The 21,560-nt window shown below is 44.6% G+C and overlaps 1 protein-coding gene across 2 annotated transcripts in view; it reads right to left on the reverse strand.

The window, feature by feature from the left end:
- CRK (CRK proto-oncogene, adaptor protein) overlaps nt 1-17,117 on the reverse strand; it is a 30,072-nt gene extending 12,955 nt beyond the window's left edge. The window contains exons 1-2 of one of the 2 annotated variants that reach the window (XM_049636730.1): nt 16,712-17,117; nt 5,701-6,236 (exon numbers count right to left, since the gene is read on the reverse strand). In XM_049636730.1, coding sequence (XP_049492687.1) covers nt 5,701-6,236; nt 16,712-16,952 — 777 coding nt within the window. In that variant the 5' untranslated portion in view covers nt 16,953-17,117. The remainder of the gene's footprint in view (nt 1-5,700; nt 6,237-16,711) is intronic. The other variant, XM_049636731.1, reaches the window with a different exon arrangement.
- Nucleotides 17,118-21,560: the final 4,443 nt, after the last annotated feature.

The raw sequence follows: 21,560 nt of genomic DNA on the forward strand, positions 1-21,560 counted from the left end.
TCTTCTTTTTTCTCCCTTAAGGATTCTATTTTTAAGTAATCTCTAGACCCAACGTGGGGCTCAAACTCACAACTCCAAGGTAAAGAGCTTCATGTTCAACCAACTCAGCCAGCCAGGCCCCCCACGGATTTTCTAAAAACCAACACAATGGACTAGACCTAAGGTTCCCAAACTGTAGCGTCAGAGAGAGGCACTGCAGCAAATTCAAAGGGTGCCGCGACACAGTTAAAGTTTTGAGGGAAACAGCAATACTTGACATCTATTATGCCACGTGAACTACTAGCTCAAGGCAGCTGACAATTTCTACACTAGACTGCACAACATTCCTTTCAAAGATGTCATCTCTTTGCAAAACCAGGTGGCAGCAAGCTACCATAAAAAACAAGTACCTCATGAAATAAGTGTGGAACAAGAAACAAGAATGGCAGTGTTCTAAATGATCTCAAGGTTTGGAAACAATACGGCATCTAATAGATGTACACGTCTTTTTTTTTTTTTTTTTTTTTTTTTTTTTTTTATGTTCTTACTTAGTTTTGAGAGAGAGAGAAAGAGAATGAGCAAGGGAGGGGCAGAGAGAAAGGGAGGCAGAGAGAGGATCTGAAGTAGGCTCTGCACTAACAGACAGCCCAATGCAGGGCTTGAACCCACGAACTGTGAGATCATGACCTGAGCCAAAGTTGGATGCTTAACCGATTGAGCCACCCAGGTACCCCTAGATGTACATGTCTTAATAGTTAAGTAATTGCAGTTATTTGAGATTAAAATTAAAATATTGTTTTCTTGGGGAGCGTGGGTGGCTCAACTGGTTAAGTGTCTGACTCTTGGTTTCAGCTCAGGTCATGACCTCATGGTTTGTGAGTTCAAGCCCCACATTGGGCTCCGGGCTGACGGTGCAGACCCTGCTTGGGATTCTCTCTCTCCATCTCTCTCTGCCCTTCCCCCACTCTCTCTCTCAAAAATAAACTTAAAAATTTTTTTCTTAAATATTGTCTTCTTTCCACTATGTTTATTATTTTTCAAATGGGTACTAAGTTATTAGGATATAAAATTTTAACCTATCTACTAAAGAAATGCAACTGTCATGTATTTCTTTTGGCCTGGGACACTGTGAAATGTTACTGAGACACTATAGGTGCTACGAACCAAGAAAGTTTGGAACCTCTGGACTATACTTCTGTGTTGACAGCAAGTTCCCCAAAAGTAGAGATATCCAAGCAGATGTTTAAAAAATCACCTGTGAAGATACCAGAAGATCTGCCTTTAATGTCTGAGAGGCTAGATTAGTTTACCTCCAAAAGTCTTTTCCAACTGAGATTCTATGAGCTGAAATAAAGGTAATGTCCAAGAAGAATGGAAAGAAGAGGAAAAGTAGACATCTGTCTCAATAAGCAATACAGAAATCTGTAATTACAATTCCAGGAAAAGACAAACCAAACTGACACAGCAAGAACCTGCCACTCGTGTTCTTACACTTTCCGATCTCAATTTTTTTTTTTTCCAACACAGGAAAGTTTAAAAACTTAGGTTTCATAGAGTTCCACATGGGGAGATAGAGTTGGTGTAGCCACTAATGCATATAATCTGGGACCCAAAGCACATTTACTCCTTTCCTATCTGTGCCCTGAGGAACAGGTCCAAGTCTAAGAATACCTGAGAAGCTCCTTGATTACTCTCAAGTCTTATCATCTATCAAAGGCAAAATGCCAGGTTGAATCAGAGAATGAAAGTTACGTGATTAGTACATTTAAAGATAATTTGATTATTTTCGACAGTCTATAGAGGCATCAAATTAACTTTAACATCTGCCATTCATAAAATAAGATTCATCCTATTCCAGCTCCCAAGGAACCATTACACAAAAATCTAAGAACAAAAATTAAAGGTGCCACTGCACTACCCTAATGTTATTGCCAGTATCTCTCCTTTAAAACACTGCATATTTGTATGTTTAAAATCTCAGGAGCTCCAGAATGGAACAGAAGGTATCTGATTTAGTTATATTCCCCCCAGATATGACCAACTGACCCACAGAACTATAGTGGGCAGAGGAATACCCTTACTTTGGTGGTCAGCTGGAATCAATCCCTACTTTCCAAACCCTTCAACCTTACTAGAGAAATCTGGTGCATAGCAAAAGAGAAAATATCTAATAATCTTCCAGTTGAGGACTGTGGTCAGAATAAATGTACTAATGCAGAAAAATTCCATCTTTAAGGTGAGGGCAGGTGGTTTGTGAACTCTGTTTTTTAAATTTATGTTTTTAAGTACAGAAATCCTTTCTTCAAAGAAAATCTTAGAGAGATCCAAATACGTAACACAGTTAAAAACAGTTGCTTTGGTTGAAGCCAGAGCCCTGCATCCTTCGATTCCCCCTCTCACTATGTACCTCTTGGGACTCTTATGACACTGAGAAGCAGTCTGAAGACTGCTGGTCTTAGGGGCGCCTGGGTGGCTCAGTCAGTTAAGTGTCCAACTTTGGCTCAGGTCATGATCTCGCAGTGCGTGAGTTCAAGGCCCACGTCCAGCTCTGTGCTGACAGCTCAGAGCCTAGAGTCTGCTTCAGATTGTGTCTCCCTCTCTCTCTGCACCTCCCCCACTCACGTTCTGTCTCTCTCAAAAATAAATAAACATTAAAAAAATTTTATGAAGGGGCGCCTGGGTGACTCAGTTAATTGAGCATCTGACTTTGGCTCAGGTCATGATCTTGCAGTCTGTGAGTTTGAGGCCCATGTCAGGCTCTGTGCTGACAGCTCAGAGCCTGGAGCCTGCTTCAGATTCTGTGTCTCCTATTCTCTCTGCCCCTCCCCCTGCTCGCTCTCTCTTAAACATAAATAAACTTAAAAAAAAACTTATGAAGACTGCTGGTCTAATACAGTATCTCTAGGGCCCTACCAATTCTAAAATGCAAGGATTCTAATTTGTCAATTTCAAGTTAAATGTAAAACTGCACTAAAATGTACCTCGCTGGTCTACAGATCTTGATTTCTAGTGGGTCATATATAGCAATGAATGTTTTACTTTATTTTGTTTTTATTAAACCAGAATGCTAAGGTCAGAACACCACAGCCTCCTACTCTTATCTCCCAGCCTCACCTCAATAAGGACAAGGCATCAGCTTATAAAAAACTAGACATGGGAAAGAAGAACTGTAGACAACTGTCTCCTATACAGCTGTACTGTACTGAGAGCACAACTATCCTTGCATACAGTACAAGTGAGGATATGCTGTCAGTGAAATCACACAAAACCTACATTGAGAAGGGCAGTGGCACTGTTAAAAAACAAAAAGAATCAGAGATTAGATTGGGCATGGTAGAAAAGGTACCACATGAGATCTGGGTTCATTATAGCTCTACCTCCAATTAGTCTGAACAATCCAATCTGTCTAAACATCAGTTCTTTTTATATAACAGATAAAGATATCTAAGGTCCTTTCCAGCTCTAAAATTGTATGATGCTAAACTGACACTGTGTTTTTAAGCACATGAGGTATTTTGAAGCTATTACTGTGGGGTATCGAACTTGAAAGAGGCCATCTTCAGCAATCAATATATGTGGCTTAAAACCAGTATCTGACCAAAAAACAAAACTTACTGAAATCAGACATTATTTTCTTTCCTTCTTTTTTTTTTTTTTTTTTATAAATTATTTTCTACTTAGTTATTCACAAGATTTATGTTTCATAGTAGGGAGAGCAACTCAACCACTTTGAGCACTAAAATCTCTTAGTCAAGGCAGGCATCATTAAAAACAATTCTCTTGAGGAGCCTGGGTGGCTCAGTTGGCTAAGCGTCCAATTCTTGATTTCAGCTCAGGTCATGATCTCATGTTTCAGGGTTCAAGCCCCACATTGGGCTCTGAGCTGACAGCACAGGGCCTGCTTGGGATTTTCTCACTCCCTTCTCTCGCTCTCTGCCCCTCCCCAACTCTGTCATTCTCACAATATTAAAAAAAACAACAACACTTCATTAAAAAGAAATCTCTTTCAAGAAAGGAAATGCAGGGGCACCTGGGTGGCTCAGTAGGTAGAGGGTCTATTGATTTTGGTTCAGGTCATGACCCCAGGGTAGTGGGATCAAGCTCTGCATCAGGCTCCGTACCAAGCATGGAGCCTGCTTAAAAGTCTGTCTCTCTCTATCTCTCTCATTCTCTCTCTCAAATGAATGAATGAATGAATGGAAATGCAAGAGCGCCTGGCTGGCTTAGTCAGTAGAGCATGTGACTCTTGGTCTTGGGGTTGTGAGTTTGAGCCCCGTGTTGGGTACTAAGATTACTTTAAAAAAAAAAAAAAAAAAAAAAAAAAAAAAGGAAATGCAAATGGAAACAAAAGTACTGTGATAATTATTCTTTCCAGGGTCTTGGCTGGCTTGTTTCATGAATGCTATTTTCATACTCCAGCCCAGTGCTAACAAGGTCTGCAGTAAATGTCAAGAGTTACATCTGTCATGTATGTGCCCAGCATCATGCTGTATGTCCAGACTCAAAGTGGGAAAAAGTGGTGTGCCCTAGATAACACACATTCGTTTCTCGCCAAAGCAGAAACACAATACTTTTAACTCACAGCACAATCTCAAAAAACAAGCACTTTAAAAATAATTTTTCAGTAAAATCTGTATGACTCAGCTAACCCTCTTTGCATTCACTATTCAGAATGTAAAAGAAAAATTTCAAATCCAGTATGATCAGAGACTGATTCAAATAAAACCTAGCTTATTCTATAGGCTAACACTTCTAAGCAGCTCTTACTCCTCAGTGTATGAACATAACCCAAAGAAAACAGCATTTAGAGATTTCAGTTTATAAGAACACACTTTGGCCCCTTCTCTGCTAGTCAGTACTCACATAACTTCAGTCTGTGCTTATGAAAGGTAGCTCCTTGCTTAAATTCACATTCTATCGTAAGCCCTGAAAGACAGGAGAGCATACCACTTTTGTACAAGCTTTTACACTAAACCACTAGCTCTGCATAACTCAGAAAGGCAGGGAGACAAAGCTATGAGTGCTAAAGAGAGGAATAAAAGAATAAACACAATGCAACGGTTGGCCAGAGGAGATGGGCTACCAAGATTAACTATTCACCAGTAAAAGGCAAGAATTTATTCCTCAGGAGGAACTGGCTTCCCTCCTGTCAAAGGTACCGAACAACAAAAGCCAAGTAAACCTGCTGCTCCTTGGAGTGTATGCTTTTAGGTACATATCTCTTCTCCCCTGTACTATGCTACACTGTTCCTCCTGAATTCTTCCTTTATGAACACAATCAGTCAATGCTAAGGAACCCCATGCCCTCTAAAGTAAAAACATTATGGTTTTGTGGGAAAACTCCATTTAAGTACTTCAATAGAGCCCATCTTATTATTTTCAACACCGATAAACAGAAAGAATCAGATTAGAATGCAGAGGAGAAAAAAATATTTTAGGTTAATTCCTGTGAATTTAGGCGGAGTTAAAGAGGTCAAAGTATGTTTAGTAGATCAATCAGAACATTCAGTTATACAATTTTAAGCTTACTCATTTCAAAATAGGTTTTCTACAAAAAAAGAGAAAACCCAACATTAAATGCCAAAATCAGTACTTAATGATTCGACATCTACAACATCACAATGCTGGTGCTTGTATTCAGCATTCCTATAAAGCTCTAAGAGGTCTGAAAGGGAGACCCTGTAGCAGATCTCTTCTTTCTACATTTTGCACATTATGTACCTCCAAAGCCAAGGCTGTCTTGTCGTAGGCATTAGGGACTCGCTTCTGGATTACCCTGGCATAAATGGGCCCATTCTGGAGGTTAGGGAGCGGAGTGTTGACGCTGGGTTGGGCATAGGGCCCAGGCTCCGGCCCACCCAGTGGCTGTGGGTGGGAACCCTCCTGGTTACCTCCAATCAGAGCCGATACTGAGGCGGAGGCAGGTCTATACTTCTCGACGTAAGGGACTGGAATCATCCCCCTCTTGCCTTCGCTGTCCTCCGCATTCCACCACTGCTCTTCAGGCTTATCCCGGATTCTCAGGATGTCTCCTTTCTTAAAGGGAAGATCTTCTTCATCATTCCCATTAAAGTCAAAGAGGGCTCGCACATACTCAGCCTCCTCCTGCCTGAGAATCACTCCACTACCCTGCCTGGATTTGGAAACTGGTTCTATCAACGTTGTAGTGTCCAAATAATGTATTTTGTAGAATTCCAGTAAAGCAGGCAATGAATCAAACTCTTGATCTCCTATTCGGAGTCTGGAGGGGCTCACCCCTGGAAAAAAAAACAGAGCAGGCTATTATTTAAAGATGTATTATACAGGATATGAAATGCAGATTTTAAGCATTTCCCAAACACATTTAGTCAGTAATCAGAAAAAAAATAAATAAAGTCTAGAAAAGATAATCCCATCTCCTTATGGTAAACTGAAATACTTTGTAGCTAAAACATACCCTCAAAAGATGCCCAGCACCACCTGCAGCAGAAAAGGAAGAGAAGGTCATAAGAGACCAGATCAGTCCGGGCATATTCTCATACTGGATAAAAGACAAAGCAACATGGAGACTTTGTTCATTTTCCCAAAATGTTCTGTGCTATCCCATTTACAGAGTAGCATAAGGCTTAACATTTTGTTAAAATCTTCTTTTCAACCTCAGGAAATGTAGCGAGTTCTTTTCCACAGGTCTCAGCAGCTTTTCCAAGAAGAGGTGGGGAGAACTTGCTATTTATCTATACCAGGCTCATACATTCCTTCTCTTCACATTTAGAATGTACAATTGCTAAGAAAAGGTTGTTTTTTGGTTTTTTTAAGTGAGCTCTGTGCCCAATGTGGGGCTCAAATTTATGACCCTGAGATCAAGAGTCACATGCTCTACTGACTGAGCCAGCCAGGCAGGCACTATCTCTTTAAAAATTGTTTTTTCATTTAACCTACTTTTTAGAGTGAGAGAGGGAGAGGGAGAGAGAGTGCATGTGCATGTGGGGGGGGGGGGGGCAGGGAGAGACAAACAGAAAGAGAATCCTACGCAGGCTCCACACTTGGCACAGAGCCTGATGCTGGGCTCAATCCCACAACCCTGGGTTGAACTGGATGCTCAACCAACTGAGCCACCCAGGCACCCCAAGACTATCTTTTTTAATCTATGATTGCTGATTTCAATTTTATTTCTGACAGCCAAAAAAAAAAAAAGAAGAAGAATCTTAATCAGGCAAAAGAATCAAGGAGCCTATAAAAAGAAACTAAAAAGCTGCTTAAAAATCAATTCCTAATGTCTTCATTGAAATAAAACATGCAAACAGTATTGTTCCCTTTGAGGCAAACAGGTCATGAAAAAAAGTAAATAAGGATGCTTGAAAAAATAAAGAAGCATTAAAATTCTCAACGTCTAGGGGTACCTGGCTTCCTCACTCACAGCACATGACTCCTGATCTCAGGATTGTGAGTTCCAGTCCCGTGTTGGGTGTACAAATTACTTAAAATCTTTTAAAAAATAAAAATAAAATTCTCAACCTCTGAGGACATCCTGAGGGTCAAGGAGAAAATGCATTAGGAATCTTTAAAATTCATATGATGCAAAGAGGTGTATGGCCCTAGACATACAGGGCATACTTCAGAATGTATTCCCTCTCAGGGCGCCTGGGTGGCTCAGTCGGTTGGGCTGCCAACTTTGGCTCAGGTCATGATCTCGTGGCCCGTGGGTTCGGCCCCACGTCGGGCTCTGTGCTGACAGCTCGGAGCCTGGAGCCTGCTTCAGACTCTGTGTCTCCCTCTCTCTCTGGCCCTCCCCCGTTTGCGCTCGGTCTCTATCTTTCAAGGGTGAATAAATGTTAAAAAAAAAAAAAAAAAAGAATGCATTCCCTTTATCCTGAGATTCTAGAATTGAATAAATTAACATAGTATCAGTTCAAATGAGAAACAAAGTTTCTAGTAAGGAGCACCTCTAACACTCTGCTAAGTGCCAAAATATCAAATTGTCTTCATTGGATTTTTAACCTTTGGCTTCCTGATAAAGTAATAAATAACTCTATAGAAAACTGGATTTTGTGGAGGTTGGATTTTTTTTTCAATCAGCCTTAACCTACAGGCACTCAGCATTGAGTTATAACATCCCAGATTAAAAAAAAAATTAATGTTCATTCATTTTTGAGGAGAGAGAGACAAGAGTGCCAGCGGCAGGAGGGGCAGAGAGAAAGAGGGAGATACAGATTCTGAAGCAGGCTCCAGGCTGAGCTGTCAGCACAGAGCCCAAAGCAGGGATCAAACTCACGAACTGTGAGATCATGACCTGATCCGAAGTTGGACACTTAACGACAGGTGCCCACAACCTCCCAGATTTTAATATAGATCTGTGTGTATGTGTGTGTCATAAATTTATACAGGTTTTCATAGCCAGGTTGCTATAAAGTTTTATATCTTGCCTTTTCTCCTACTATGAAAAACATTTTATTTTATACAATAAAAACTTTCTCTCTTTTCAAGAACATGACTTTTAATAGCTACAAAGTATTCCCCAGGCGCCTGGGTGGCTCAGTCCCTTAAGCTTCTGGCTCTGATCTCAGCTCAGATCTTGATCTGCATCATCAGTTCAAGCTCCACACTGGGCTCCATACTGGGCATGGAGCCTTCTTAAAAATAAATAAATTGAGGTGCTTGGGTGGTTCACTCAGTTGGCATCTGATTCTTGATTTCAGCTCAGGTCATGATCTCATGGTTCATTAGTTTGAGCCCTACATTAGGATATGCACTGACAGTGCAGAGCGTGCTTGGGATTCTCCGTCTCCCTCTCTTTCTGTCCCTCCCCAGCTCATGCACACACGTGCATTCTCTCTCTGAAAAATAAACACCAAAATAAATCAAATAGGGGTGTCTGGGTGCCTCAGTTGGTTAAGCATCCGACTCCTGGTTTCGGTTCAGGACATGAACTCACGGTTTGTGGATGGAGCCCTGCATCTGGCTCTGCGCTTAACAGTGCGAAGTCTGCTTAGGATTCTCTCTCTCCCTCTCAGCCCCTCCCCTGCTCACACGCTCCCTCTTTGAAAATAAACTTTAAAAATAAATAAATACAGATAATGGAATAAATGCTGATAATGGATTTAAAAAATAAAAATTAAAAAAATGAAGTATTCCCAACTTTTTGCTAGTGAAAATGCTACTACAAGCAATTTTTTAAATTTATTTTCTTTTGAGAGAGACAGAGAGTGTAAGCAGGGGAGGGGCACAGAGAGGGAGAGGAAGACTCCCAAGCAGGCTCCTCGTGGTCAGTACTCAGAGCCCGGTTCGGGGCTCGAACCCACAAAACAATGAGATCATGACCTGAGCCAAAACCAAGAGTTGGATGCTTAACCAACTGAGCCACCCAGGTGCCTCTATTGTGAGCATTTTTTTCTTAACTATTAATGAACTTTTTTCTCATTACTTCCTTAGGATAGATTCCTTGAAATGCAATGGCTGGAGCAAAGGGTAAGAACATTAAAGTTTAGGGGTGTCTGGATGGCTCAGTTGGTTAAGCTATCCAATTCTTTTTTTTTAATGTTTATTTATTTTTGAGACAGAGAGAGACAGAGCATGAACGGGGGAGGGTCAGAGAGAGAGGGAGACACAGAATCTGAAACAGGCTCCAGGCTCTGAGCCGTCAGCACAGAGCCTGACTCGGGGCTCGAACTCACGGACCGTGAGATCATGACCTGAGCCGAAGTCGGACGCTTAACCGACTGAGCCACCCAGGCGCCCCAAGCTATCCAATTCTTGATTTCGGCTCAGGTCATGCATGATCTTGTGGTTGTGAGAGCTACATGTCTGTGGAGCCTGCTTGGGATTCTCTCTCCTTCTCTCCCTTGCATGCATGTGGTCTCCCTCAGAAAAAAAAAAAAAAAGAAAGAAAGAAAAGAAAAAAGAAAAAACCATTAAGGTTTATGTTGCCAAATTGCCCTCCAAAAAATCTGTACAATTTTACACTCCCACCAGTGGTTTATGAGTTCCCACTTCCCCCATACTCTTGCCAAAACAGCATTTAAAAAATCACTGCCAATTTAATGAGAAACGTGATCTCTTTTTAAATATCATCTTTGATTATTTGGTGTTTTTCAAGTTTACTATTTGTACTTTTTTTGGGAAGGTTACTTGTTCAAGTCCTTTGTTAAGGGAAAATGGTCAATTTCTGCTCTCCACTCCAAGAACACTGGTCCACCATCTAAAAGCCATAGTGATTAATATGGTGAAATAGCAATATTGTGGTAGCCCAGAAGTATAAATTAATTTGCATTCTAAAAGAAATGAGACCCAATTATTCTGTTGTTAGAAATCACTTCTAGAATGACCAGAAAAAGTACATTTAAAATTCAGTAGTGAGGAGAAGTGAAGATAAACTTTGGAAGTTAACCTGAAGTCCTCAATACAGAATGAGTTCTGATGAATGAATGCCTTCCGTTTTTACATAAATGAATGAATGAACAGCTGTAAGCTAAACAAGCTGTAAGCTAAAACAAGTTAATAGCCCACATTCAGTAATGCTGTCTCTCCAACTCAAGATGCTGAAATAGATGTCCAGACCCAGGACTACATATCTATGGAGAACACTTATCAGGCACAATCACGATAGTTCTGAGTGTTGAACTAGAAAGAGAATTTTGGTTATGAATACACCAGAGCACGGTGGTGCTATATTTTGGGGTTTCTCTTCACTAAAGGGGATCAATGAAGGGGAACTGTTCTTATTTAAGTCTGGTAGGCAGGGAGACACACGGTCATTCTGCCTATCACCACTAGGCTAATTAAGTGATCCTTTAGACCTGCATAACTATTAAGGATTGGGTCAGTGTGAGCTCCAAGGAAACCTACTTAGCACTGCCTGCTCAAGAATGCCTTCAGGGCTGAGTGGTAGGGAGAACTCTCACACCAGCAGAGCATCCATGGCGTAGAAAATGGTCCTAATGACACCTGGGGAGGAAAGTTTCCTTGCTCAAGTTTACACGACTACATGCCAAGGTGCAACGGCCAAATGGTTTTCACTAGTTGCCTTTTTGGGACAGTGGTTGGAAGACGGTATATACTCAATAAATGTTAGATATTATTAATGAACAAAACTCTGAAGTGAGGTAAAGAAGTAAAATGAAAGTCTGTTCCCAGCTTTGAGAAGCTCACAGCATAACTGGGGATGTAAAGGCATACACAGTGTAACCAAAGCAGTGTATCGCAGGAAGACGTTATTTCCCCCCTGCTTCCACTTTTTTTTTAAATTTATAAATGTTTTATTTTTGAGAGAAGAGAGAGAGACAGAGAGAGAGAGAGAGAGAGAGAGAGAGAGAGAGTGAGAGCACACAAGCAGGGGGAGGGGCAGAGAAAGAGGGACACACAGAATTTAAAACAGACTCTAGGCTCTGAGCTGTCAGCACAGAGCCCAACACAGGGCTCGAACTCACAACTGCGAGATCATGACCTGAGCCAAGGTCGGACGCTTAACTTACTGAGCTATCCAGGCGCCCCACCTCCTGCTTTCACTCTGAAGGGGAGAGGTGTTCTTACAAAAAACAGTAGCAACATCAAACTGTGTTCTTAGATACAACAAAATCATGATGAAAGATTTGATCATGCCTGAACATTTCCAAGGCACTCTTTTCACTCTAAAAAGGAAAGTAACCACTCCCTGTTATCCATTGTTATAGTTCCTCCATTACTGTAGTAGCCCAAATAAAATGTGTTTTGTGTTTGTGTTTCTTTGGGGGAAAAGAGTTTAGAAGAACAAATAAGACCACAAAACCCATTCCCTTAGAAAGATCGCTGGGAGAATTCTGAAAGGAAAAACTGGCAGCTCCTCCGCCATAAACATAAAGGTAGGAAGCTGTTCATTTCTTCTTCAATTGCTACATGGTGTGAAGTGGGCCCACTATGACTTCTTTCTTGGCTTGGCTTGGCAACCCCGGCAGTCACAGAAATATAAGCAAAACACCAAGGGAAATCTTAGATATTCCTTACTCATAAATTTTTTTCTCTTCTAATGACACAATAATAATACCACAAGAAGAATGCCTGTTTTTGTGTACTGCTGAAGCAATCAGATTATATAGACTATCAAGTTTCATCGATCCAAACTCCAGAGGAAGGGAAGGGAAGGGAAGAGAACAAAGGTAAGCCTCAGATAAGCCCAAACCTCATTACAGCTGTGTGTTCTGGTTCCTTTTCCCTAGTCCATCTCCCTCCAACCACAAAGAGCCAAAGGCAGGAAATAGAAGGGCGGGAAAGGAAGGAGATACAGTCAGTCTAGAGAAAAGAACCAATGACAAGGTTCTCATTGCTGGAGCTTGGAAAACCTCACTGATTTGTTCTACCTAAACCTGCGCTGGTATCCTGAACATGCAGTTATGAACACACACGTTCAGAAATCACAATCAATGCAAGCAATTAGATATTCTTTTGGTTTCTGTACATGCTCAACTCATTACTTCTAAGCATTTTAGCCCTTGGGTTACATCAGTTTTTACAACACGACTCCCTGAAGGTTATATGCACACCCAAGAGCTCTGTGGGCTATGACAGGCAAGGTCACTTCTGACGTGGGTACCACCTCAGCAGCTCCGTTATCATCGTCTCCTTGATCTCACAGCACTTCCTTTTTCCCTTTCCCTTTCCTTAATTCCCACTCCTTCTCTTCTGCTTATGGTATTTATAGAAATTGCTTACACACACCCCACCACCTGTCTAATACAAAGGGATAAAAAGGCTGCTGACTTCCATCTGAGAAGGTTTCCTAAAGAGGTATCAAATGTCTGGTCTCCTAAGCAAACAGAACTTTCTAAAAATGGTAGCTATTAGCTATCAGCCTGGTACTTTGCAGACTCAGACTGATTGGGTTTGATGAATTCTGGCTCTGCCATTTACTAGCTGTATGAGCTGTTATTTAACTTCTCATGGGGCCAAACACCTACTTTATTACAACAAAGTTCCTAAAAGTAGCTGGTACCTTACAGGTGCTTAATAAAAAAGCAAATTCAGCTTAATACTCTGCCCAAACTTCTGAATTCCTTTAGAAATTTCCAATTAATCCCAAACCCAAAGTCCACTATACTGTTTCCCAGAAAAGGTTCTACAGAATCTCAAATGCTTCTCAAAAAGTCTTGTGGTCAAATATGTTTGAAAAACCCAGTATCCAATACCTACTAATTTCACATAAGCATAGTAAAGGCTTAGAGAAGTCCTCTAGTAAATAAACCTACTTCCTTTTACCATGGAATCCTTTTCTTGTAAAACGTGGAAGTAACTCACTGAAGAACTTCCCCCCAGAACCACTGGATGGATGGATGCTCTGTAACTGACGAGTAAAACCTGAGGACCAGGTTTCAGAACCGCAAAGACCAGGTAAACAAATGAAACACAGATGGTGGATGAACAAAAAAAGGAGCAGTGGGTAATGAGCAGTCCCACAAGATCTCTAAGTGGCTTAGTGCAACACCACGTTGAAGAGGCAGCACAAACAATAACCACCTTAGCTTCTGCCCCTCCCCCCTCAAAAGGAGGCAAGCTTTTATGCTCCCTTCATCCACCAGAGCAACAGGTAGAAGGCTCTGAGTTAAGCAGGTAACAACAGGTGTCTTCTTTATTTCCATGTCCTGGATCCAAGGTCCTTTTCACACTTCTTGATGCACCCCATTCCCCTCCACCCAGGCACCTGCCAGTGTCCACCAATCCACACTGTGCCTACCTGTGAGCCTCTCAAAGCTGAGAGTTTTCAATTTGGCTTCAAGTCCTGCTCTCCCAACCTCATAAGACTAATATATCTAATACTTACTGAGTACTTCCCATATGTTGGCCCCATTCATAAGTATTTAATATACTAAACTCATTTAATCCTCACAACATAGTGAGGTATCATACTCTATGAGGTATTACTATTTCCCCCTTCTTTACAGATGGGGAAACAGACAGAAGTTAAAGAACTTGCCCAAAGTTATATAAGTAGTAAGTGGCAGGTAAGAAAGATTCAAATCCAAGCTCCAGAGCTCAAACTTATAACTACTCTCCCAGGTCACACTTACTCAGTTTTGTTGACTGTCTACTGATCAAGGTCTAGTAATACCTCATTGTCTGAAGAAGAAACGTGTGAATCAGTGATTGCAAAGCCTTCCCAAGAGGTCAACCTTGAAGTTTAACCTGACCAGGTATGACCAGCAGACCTGACCAAACCTTGCCTTATGGCCCTGAGGCATAAGGCAGGTTGCTCTCAGACTACGGCAGCCTATGGAGGCTGAACAGCTAAGTTAAAAATAGGTTCACGGGAAAAGGTTGAGAATACCTGTTCCATCCTATCCCTATGACTCTAAAAACTAAGCCATTCTATACAATTTCTACCTGTGTATTATGTCCAGAAAATATGCTATATAATCCTACGTAAAAAGCTCACTTTTCATGTTCAAATTACCAAATAAGGATTTTTAAAGCTTCATCATTGACTTTTAGATGGCAGACGTGTATTATCTAAATGCTAAAGCGAGTTTCTTCTTGTCATCCTTTCCTTTTGGTCTTTAAATAGAACCTGTAACCCCAGGACAGAGACAGAAGTGTTGAATCCTCTATGTGCATGGTTGAGATCTTAAAAGGAAAGAGAAAGAAGTACAGTATAATAACGTAAGCTCTCTGGTCAGAATTCGAAGGTTCAAATTCTGGCTCAGTCATTTACTAGTTATGTGACCTTGGGCAAATTACTGAATCTTTAACTCTGTTTCCTCAGCTATAAAATGGAAAAAAAAAAATATTTTTTTGTTAAAATGAAAACACTTTAATAAATAGAAATCATAGCACTTTGTCCTCAGATTGTTATAGACAGAGAATGAAATAAAGCACAGAAAGTACTCAGCAAAGTCCTTGGCATAGAATAACCAGTCAATAAATGTTAGCTAATACCGTGCATGCTTTTCTAAAACTCAAGAATTCCTGTGTAGTTTCAAAAGAAAATAGCTTGATGGGGGAGGGGGAGAACAAAGATTAAGTAATCTTTATAAAGACAGCAACTCAATCAATTGCTCTACGTGGAAAAAGTGGGCACGTTACCAGAAACGAGAATTACCACAATGCCCATGAATGTTCCACACCCCATCTACAAACCTTGGCAATCTTCACCTTCTCTCTTGGGACAAGCATGTGAACTCGTATCTGTTATGACAAGGTGGAGCTCAATATCAAGGTAAGTGCAGAGATACAAAGTCATAACACCAAGGTGTGGAGAAAGCTCAAACTAGCAAACCTTCCTGCTGCCATTCCCAAATTTTGCAAAACAGATACACAAACAAAAAGGCTGAAAATTAAGCTTTGGTGACAGTTTGACATCATATTACTGCATTGTAATGCAAAAACCTAGATACCAAGAAGTGGTAAAAGGTAGACTATATCTGGTTCAGGGCAAATTTATGTTACATCAATATTCCTGTCTCATGTTATGCTATTAAACCAAAGAGACTGAGAAAGACTTAGGCATTGGTATGTGCTAGCAACAAAGAGACGGACTGACTATCCTATCTCCCCCTTTCTGGCCAGAGTGAATAAATCTAAATTAGGACTACCTAATTTGCAAGTCTGCAAAGCCTGGCTCAGGAGCTTCCTAATTCACTGAGACTGGCCCAGAGCTTGCCTCAACTGGTCAGGAGGAAACTGCTTCAATTTGGGAACAATGAGAAAGACAAAGCCTCTCCGTGCTGTGACACAGATGATGGTAAGAGGATAGGAACCTCAGAATTACTCTGTACCTCACAAATCTCAAGTACTAAGTGCACAAATCTCGTTAACATTCTCCAAAGACGTCGATAAGACAGTCACGTCTCAATGATCCTTGCTAAGGAAAACCTAGGTCACAGCCCCCAAGTTACTGAGAAAGGAGAGGCCCTGACTTACAAGACTGACAATGTTTAAGTCCAATGAAATTGCAAGGTCCCTTCACTTTGAAGGAAAAGATGGTTTCCACTGGCTTATTTCCTGGGGGGGGGGGGGGGGGGGGATGTCCTCCCCCAAATACCTTGAAAACTAGAACCCGTAATTGTGGAGAACAGTCTCTGGACGCTAAGATCTCTCGGACACTATCAGCTGGGCATCAACTTGTTCTGGGCTGATCACAGAGGGCTTACTTCTATCACCAAGGCGCTTAGCTCACCACCTTCGTCCTCTGTGGGGGAAGAGGGCAGTAAAAGTATTTTGGAAAAATGCCCAAGAAAGGAAAAAGCTGACCGGTTTCCTGAGGGTGTCTCCATCCCTCCCGGCTAGTATGTGGTGACTTCCTACCAAAGGCCAGCAGGGGAGAATAGCTCTCCAAACCAAACCCGGCTCTCTAACACTACAGGAAATGTTTCAAGCCTAAAAAGCCACTTGTAGGATTATCGGATTCATTCTGGGAACCGGTGCCAAGTGATGCCCCCGCAGTGCCAACATCCCCCTCAGCTCTTTGTCCCCACGTTGCCCGGCCCTGCCCTTGTGCCTGGCCCCGCCGCTAGCCCCACCCTGGGGCCGAAGCAGTTCCCCTTCCCCCGGGCTGTCCTCCCAAGTCACACCCAGAGGCCTGGGTCAGCGGCTCCTCCTCTCCCCACCCCCCAACACACGCCCGCTAGTCGGTGGGAACGAGCCCGGGCACCAGGCTGCCCCCCTGCCATGGTCGCTCCAGCCCTCTGCCCGTGTCCCTCGTGGAGGTCAGCTCGCGAGGAGCAGCCAGCCAGGCTGGGGAGTTCCGCGGCCCTCACCCCCGCCCCGGGCCTCCCGTCCCGTCTGTCCTCACCGGGCGGAGGCTGGGCGGGCGACGGTGGCACGGGCGGGCGCGGGCCGCTGCTGTTGATGATGTAGTGGGAGACGCGCGAGTTCTCGGAGACGCTGAGCACATAGTCCCCGGGGCTGGTGCTCGAGTCCCGCACCAGAAACACCCCGTGCCGCTGGCCCTGCAACAGCGCCACCGCCTCCTGCCGGCTCAGCCGCCCCCAGTACCAGCTACTCCGCTCCTCCGAGTCGAAGTTGCCCGCCATGGCCGCCTCCGCGCCTATACGCTGGGCCGCCGCCGCCGCCGCGCGCGCGCCCCTCTTGCCCCGGCGCCCGCCGCCCAGCGGACCGGCTCCGGTCTCAGCTTCACAGCAGCGCCTGAAATGGCGGCGGCGGCCGCGGGCCTTCCCCACCGGAAATGACGCGCGCTTTGCCCCCTCGAGGATGCCGGGAAGGGGACCGCCACCCGCCATTGGGAGAAGGGCAAAGGATGGCTCGAGCGCTCACTGCGCGTGCGTTCTCACGTGCGTCGCCACCTGGCGGGGATCGGGACTGCAGAGGATGGACAGGCAAAGTCTGGGACGAGGGGTAGGGGCTCAGCCAGCAGTCGGCGGAGGTTTGTGTTTGTGCTTTGCGACCCGAGGCTCTTCTCTGCACCAGGCTTCAAGTTCCTGGAAGGCCCGGAATTTCTAGGCGGCGACTCCGGGCCAGAACTGGAGTACAAAAGATGCATGTGGCCCCAGGGCCTGAGTTCCGGGAGACCCGTCTTTTTCTGGTGGTTCCTCCAGCTTTTGTCTATACTGGCTAAAGTTTTTTGTTTGCATTGATTCATTCAGCAGTTACTGACACCACTGTGGGTGCAAAGGTGACCAAGGCTGGGCCTTGACCTCACCGAATTCACCACCAGTGGGAGGAACCAGGAAACAATGACAAAGGAATGCCAAGTGCTGTGATAGGGAACCGAGAAGGGACTCTAGGAGCACGGTGGGGGGTGGGGGTGGGGCTGCTAATCCAGTCTGTAAAGGGATTCAATATGAAGTGGCTTACCAGAGGAGCTGGCTTGAGCTGAATGTTGAATGGCAAGTGGGGGAAGAGCATTCAACACAAAGGAAGCGGAATGTGCCAAGCGAGGTAGAGGTATGGAGTTCTCCGTACTGATTCAATCTCTCAAGTCATTTGCCCAGATTCTTCTAAACCCTAATTGTGGCCGTGGGGATCCTGTACTTTCCCTGCTGTCATGAGCATGTCTGTCTCTGTATTCTGCATCTATATCTGTATTCCTGTGAACAGCTGCTCACTCGTGCTCTATAGTCTTGCTGCCCCAAGTGCATTGCACATATCTGCCAGCGTCAGCTTTCTAAATTACAGCTCTAAGTCTGTTGTCACCCTGTGTACAACTTTGAACGATCTCCAGGTGTGAAAACTCGGTGTAGCTCCCAGCGTAAAATGGGGCCACAGTCTCCTCTTAACTGCTCCTGCGTGAACCTTGTGTTTCTTTTTCCTGGAATACCTTTTCAGTCCTTTCCAGATCTCAAACTCAAATGTGTCCCGGCCTTGACCACCCATCCCTCCCTCTCTGCATCGACAGCGCTGTGTCCGTATTATTTCCATTACAGTTCCTACCCATTGTACTGTAACCTTTCGTTTACAGATCTGTCCGTGTCCCACACTAGAGCTCCTCGAAGGCCAAGCATCTAGTGTAGGAGGCACTACACAAATGTTTTATGATAACGGCTCACATTTATCCAGGGAATACTACCTGCTAGGCAGAGTGCTAATTGCTAACCGCCTTTATACGGGTCATCTCATTTAATCCTCTTAACAACCTATTTTACAGCTATCTCCATTTTACAGATGAAGCTCAGGGAGGTTAAGTAATTTGTCCAGAGACACACGGCTGCCGAGTGAGGAGCTGGCATTCAAATCCTGGAAGGAACAGAGAGCTATGGTCCTTGTGCCACATCCTCAGGCTCCTGGGATAGGAACGGAGAGGGACCCGAGGCTGGGGGAGGATGGCAGAAATAGGCATTAAAAAAAATCAGCCTTTGGTCTTAACATGAACAGCACACCTCTTCCGGATCTACTTCACACACTCCTGGGCCTGCTCTGGGAAGGGAAGGGGAGCAAAGGCACCTTCCATGCTGTGGGTGACTCATCGTGACCCTGGCTTAGTCACAGCCAAGTTACCACAAGCCAGCAGCAGAAGCCATCCCAGTGTGAATTCTGGCCCTTTGGGAAAGAGGAGTGCCTGCTCTCCGCTTCTCCAGGATGGCGGAGCCTTGAGGCAAAGCCTTACCAGGAGGCTGCTTGTGGGCTCTGAAGCCATTTCTCCAAACCCTCTCTCCGGGGCATATGGATATGACAGAAAACGTACTTTAAAAGAAGAAAAAGGGAAAGGAAGGAAGGAAGGCACAGAGGAAGGAAGGAAACAGATCATAAACTGGATTATAAGCAAGGAGATCGACAAGGAGGGAGACCTAGACCCAAGGGGCCACTCGCGTGTGTTCTTTCTTGAGCACAGAGAGGCCAACGAGGTAGGAACAGGAGTGGCCTTGGAACAAGGAGGAGGTGAACCCATCCTGCGCCTCCGTCCTTTCTCTTCTCCTCCTTCTCTCCCCTACATACATTTGGGATTTGTGCTGTAATGGTGGCTTTTGCACACACACCCCCCCCCCCCATTCTTTGCCCTACAAAAAATGTGACTTTCCTGCTTAGGAATGGCTCCTGGTGCCATGGTGGGGTGTGGGGGAGTTACCTGAAAGAGAAGCAGAAGGAAAAAGGAAAAAGAGAAGCCTGCCCCATTCAAGAGAAAAACACACCAAAGTCCTTTACTCCCAACTCTCCTAACCAGAGAAAGGCATTCCTTATTTTAGCAGGGGAGGAGGAGCAGGGGATCAGTGATCTGCTTGTGTGCCTGCACTGAGTTACCTAAAGTAATCAGAGCTGCCTCATACAGCTGTGCAGGCTGTGCACTGCATAAGTCCACACTATTATGTAAGGAAGCCCTTGGAGTTGGGTTACTACTATTACACAGTTTGCCTTAAAAAAAAAAAAAAAAAAAAAGCAAACAGACGATTTGTACCAAAGACAACAAAAATATTGCTATCTAGAGCGAAAACTGACAGGATCACCTTGCAAGAGAGAGAAAGAAAGGGTGGGTGAGTATGTGGAGACACAATTCGTATTAGTACAAAACCACCATTCTACCCTGTTCTCACCCATGTAGGGAGACCGGGGGGGGGGGGGGGGGGGAAAGGAAGGAGACACAAAAATCTCCAAACCTCTGCTGGAGTTTCTGAACTATGAAGAGAAATGCCCCACCTCCCAGTGGGTAGCCCTTAGTTTTGCAGAGATGGGACTGGTCTTAAAATGTGCAAAGATAAGATCTAGAGGCAGACACAGGGCGGTGCGGGGGGGGGGGGGGGGGGGGAAGCTCTGTGAGGAATTGTGAGGGGATTCCAGGAGGGCCTAGGAGAGGAGAGTGTGCTAGGAACCGAGGCAGGAGGCCAGACCTTCCCAGGAAAGTCAGTGAGATGTTCCCATGTGGTGATGTGCTGTGGGACCGGTGAGAATAGGTTGTGGGGGGCGCCTGGCTGACTCGGGCTGTGGAGCATGCGACTCTTGGTCTCAGGGTTGTGAGTTTGAGCCCCGTGTTGGGTGTAGAGATTACTTAAAATCTTTTTAAAAAGAGAGAGAAAGACACGGGGCGCCTGGGTGGCTCAGTCGGCCGAGCGTCCGACTTCGGCTCAGGTCACGATCTCACAGCTCGTGAGTTCGAGCCCCGCGTCGGGCTCTGTGCTGACAGCTCAGAGCCTGGAGCCTGCTTCGGATTCTGTGTCTCCCTCTCTCTCTGCCCCTAACCCACTCGCATTCTGTCTCTGTCTCTCTGAAAAATAAATAAACATTAAAAAATTTTTTTAAAGACAGAGAAAGGCAGAATGCGTTGTATGCCTTGCCGCGAGGTGAATGCCCCTCCCCGCCTCCATCCTTTAGGAAAGCCTTTGCAGTGAGGCATCCAAGAGAAGGTGTCACCTTCGTTGTCTCCATCCTCTCCAAGCTGAAGAAGTCAAGAACATCTGAAGGAGGCAAGATGCAACCGTGCCCGTCTTGTCGTCTCCCCCTGCTCTCCCGTCCCTGGCTCCTCTGATTCTTCTTCCTCCTCTGACGAGCCTCCGCACTTTGCACTTGCTGTTCCCTCCACTGGCGGCCCACCGTCAGTCCCTCACCTCCTCCAGGTCTGTGCCCCGTGTTGCCCCCTCAGGGAGACCTTCCCTCACCCGCCCATTTGCAAAGGCGAATGGTGCAGCCACCTCTGCTTCTCCTCCTTCTCTGCTTTATTTATTTTCCTCCTCTAAAACATAAGCTCCGTAAAAGCAAGGATTTGGGTGCTTTTTGTTCTTGCTATATCCCGAGCGCCTGGCAGAGAGCCTGGCACATAATAGACATTAAGTAAATACTGGTTGAATGAAGGAATGGACGGAGATTTGGGTGGAGACTCTTGTCCAGGGCCCCATGTAGCTTCCCACAGTTGGCACGCAACTCCTGGAGGGCACTGGACTTCCTGCAGGACGTGAGCTGGGGGTGCAGACCATTCTTGACTGCCTCGCCAGAGGCCAGGGCTCCTGGGCCGCACGTGGGTCACGTCTGCAACGCGGCCCTTGCACACATCGCAGTTTGCTAGAGAAAGGCGTGTTGCTGGGTTCTAAAGCTGCTAATTGCACCCAGCACAATGCTTATCTTATCTGTCGGCTTCTTGCAGCCACTGCCACTACTGATAGAGCGGACAAATTATTGTGGTGCTTTTTTTTTCCCCCGTAGTTGGGGGAGTGTCAAATCTAGGTTGTGCGCACAGGATTGCGTCAAGCCCAAGATAG

Source organism: Panthera uncia, chromosome E1, assembly GCF_023721935.1.
Source record: "Panthera uncia isolate 11264 chromosome E1, Puncia_PCG_1.0, whole genome shotgun sequence".
Lineage (NCBI taxonomy): Eukaryota > Metazoa > Chordata > Mammalia > Carnivora > Felidae > Panthera > Panthera uncia.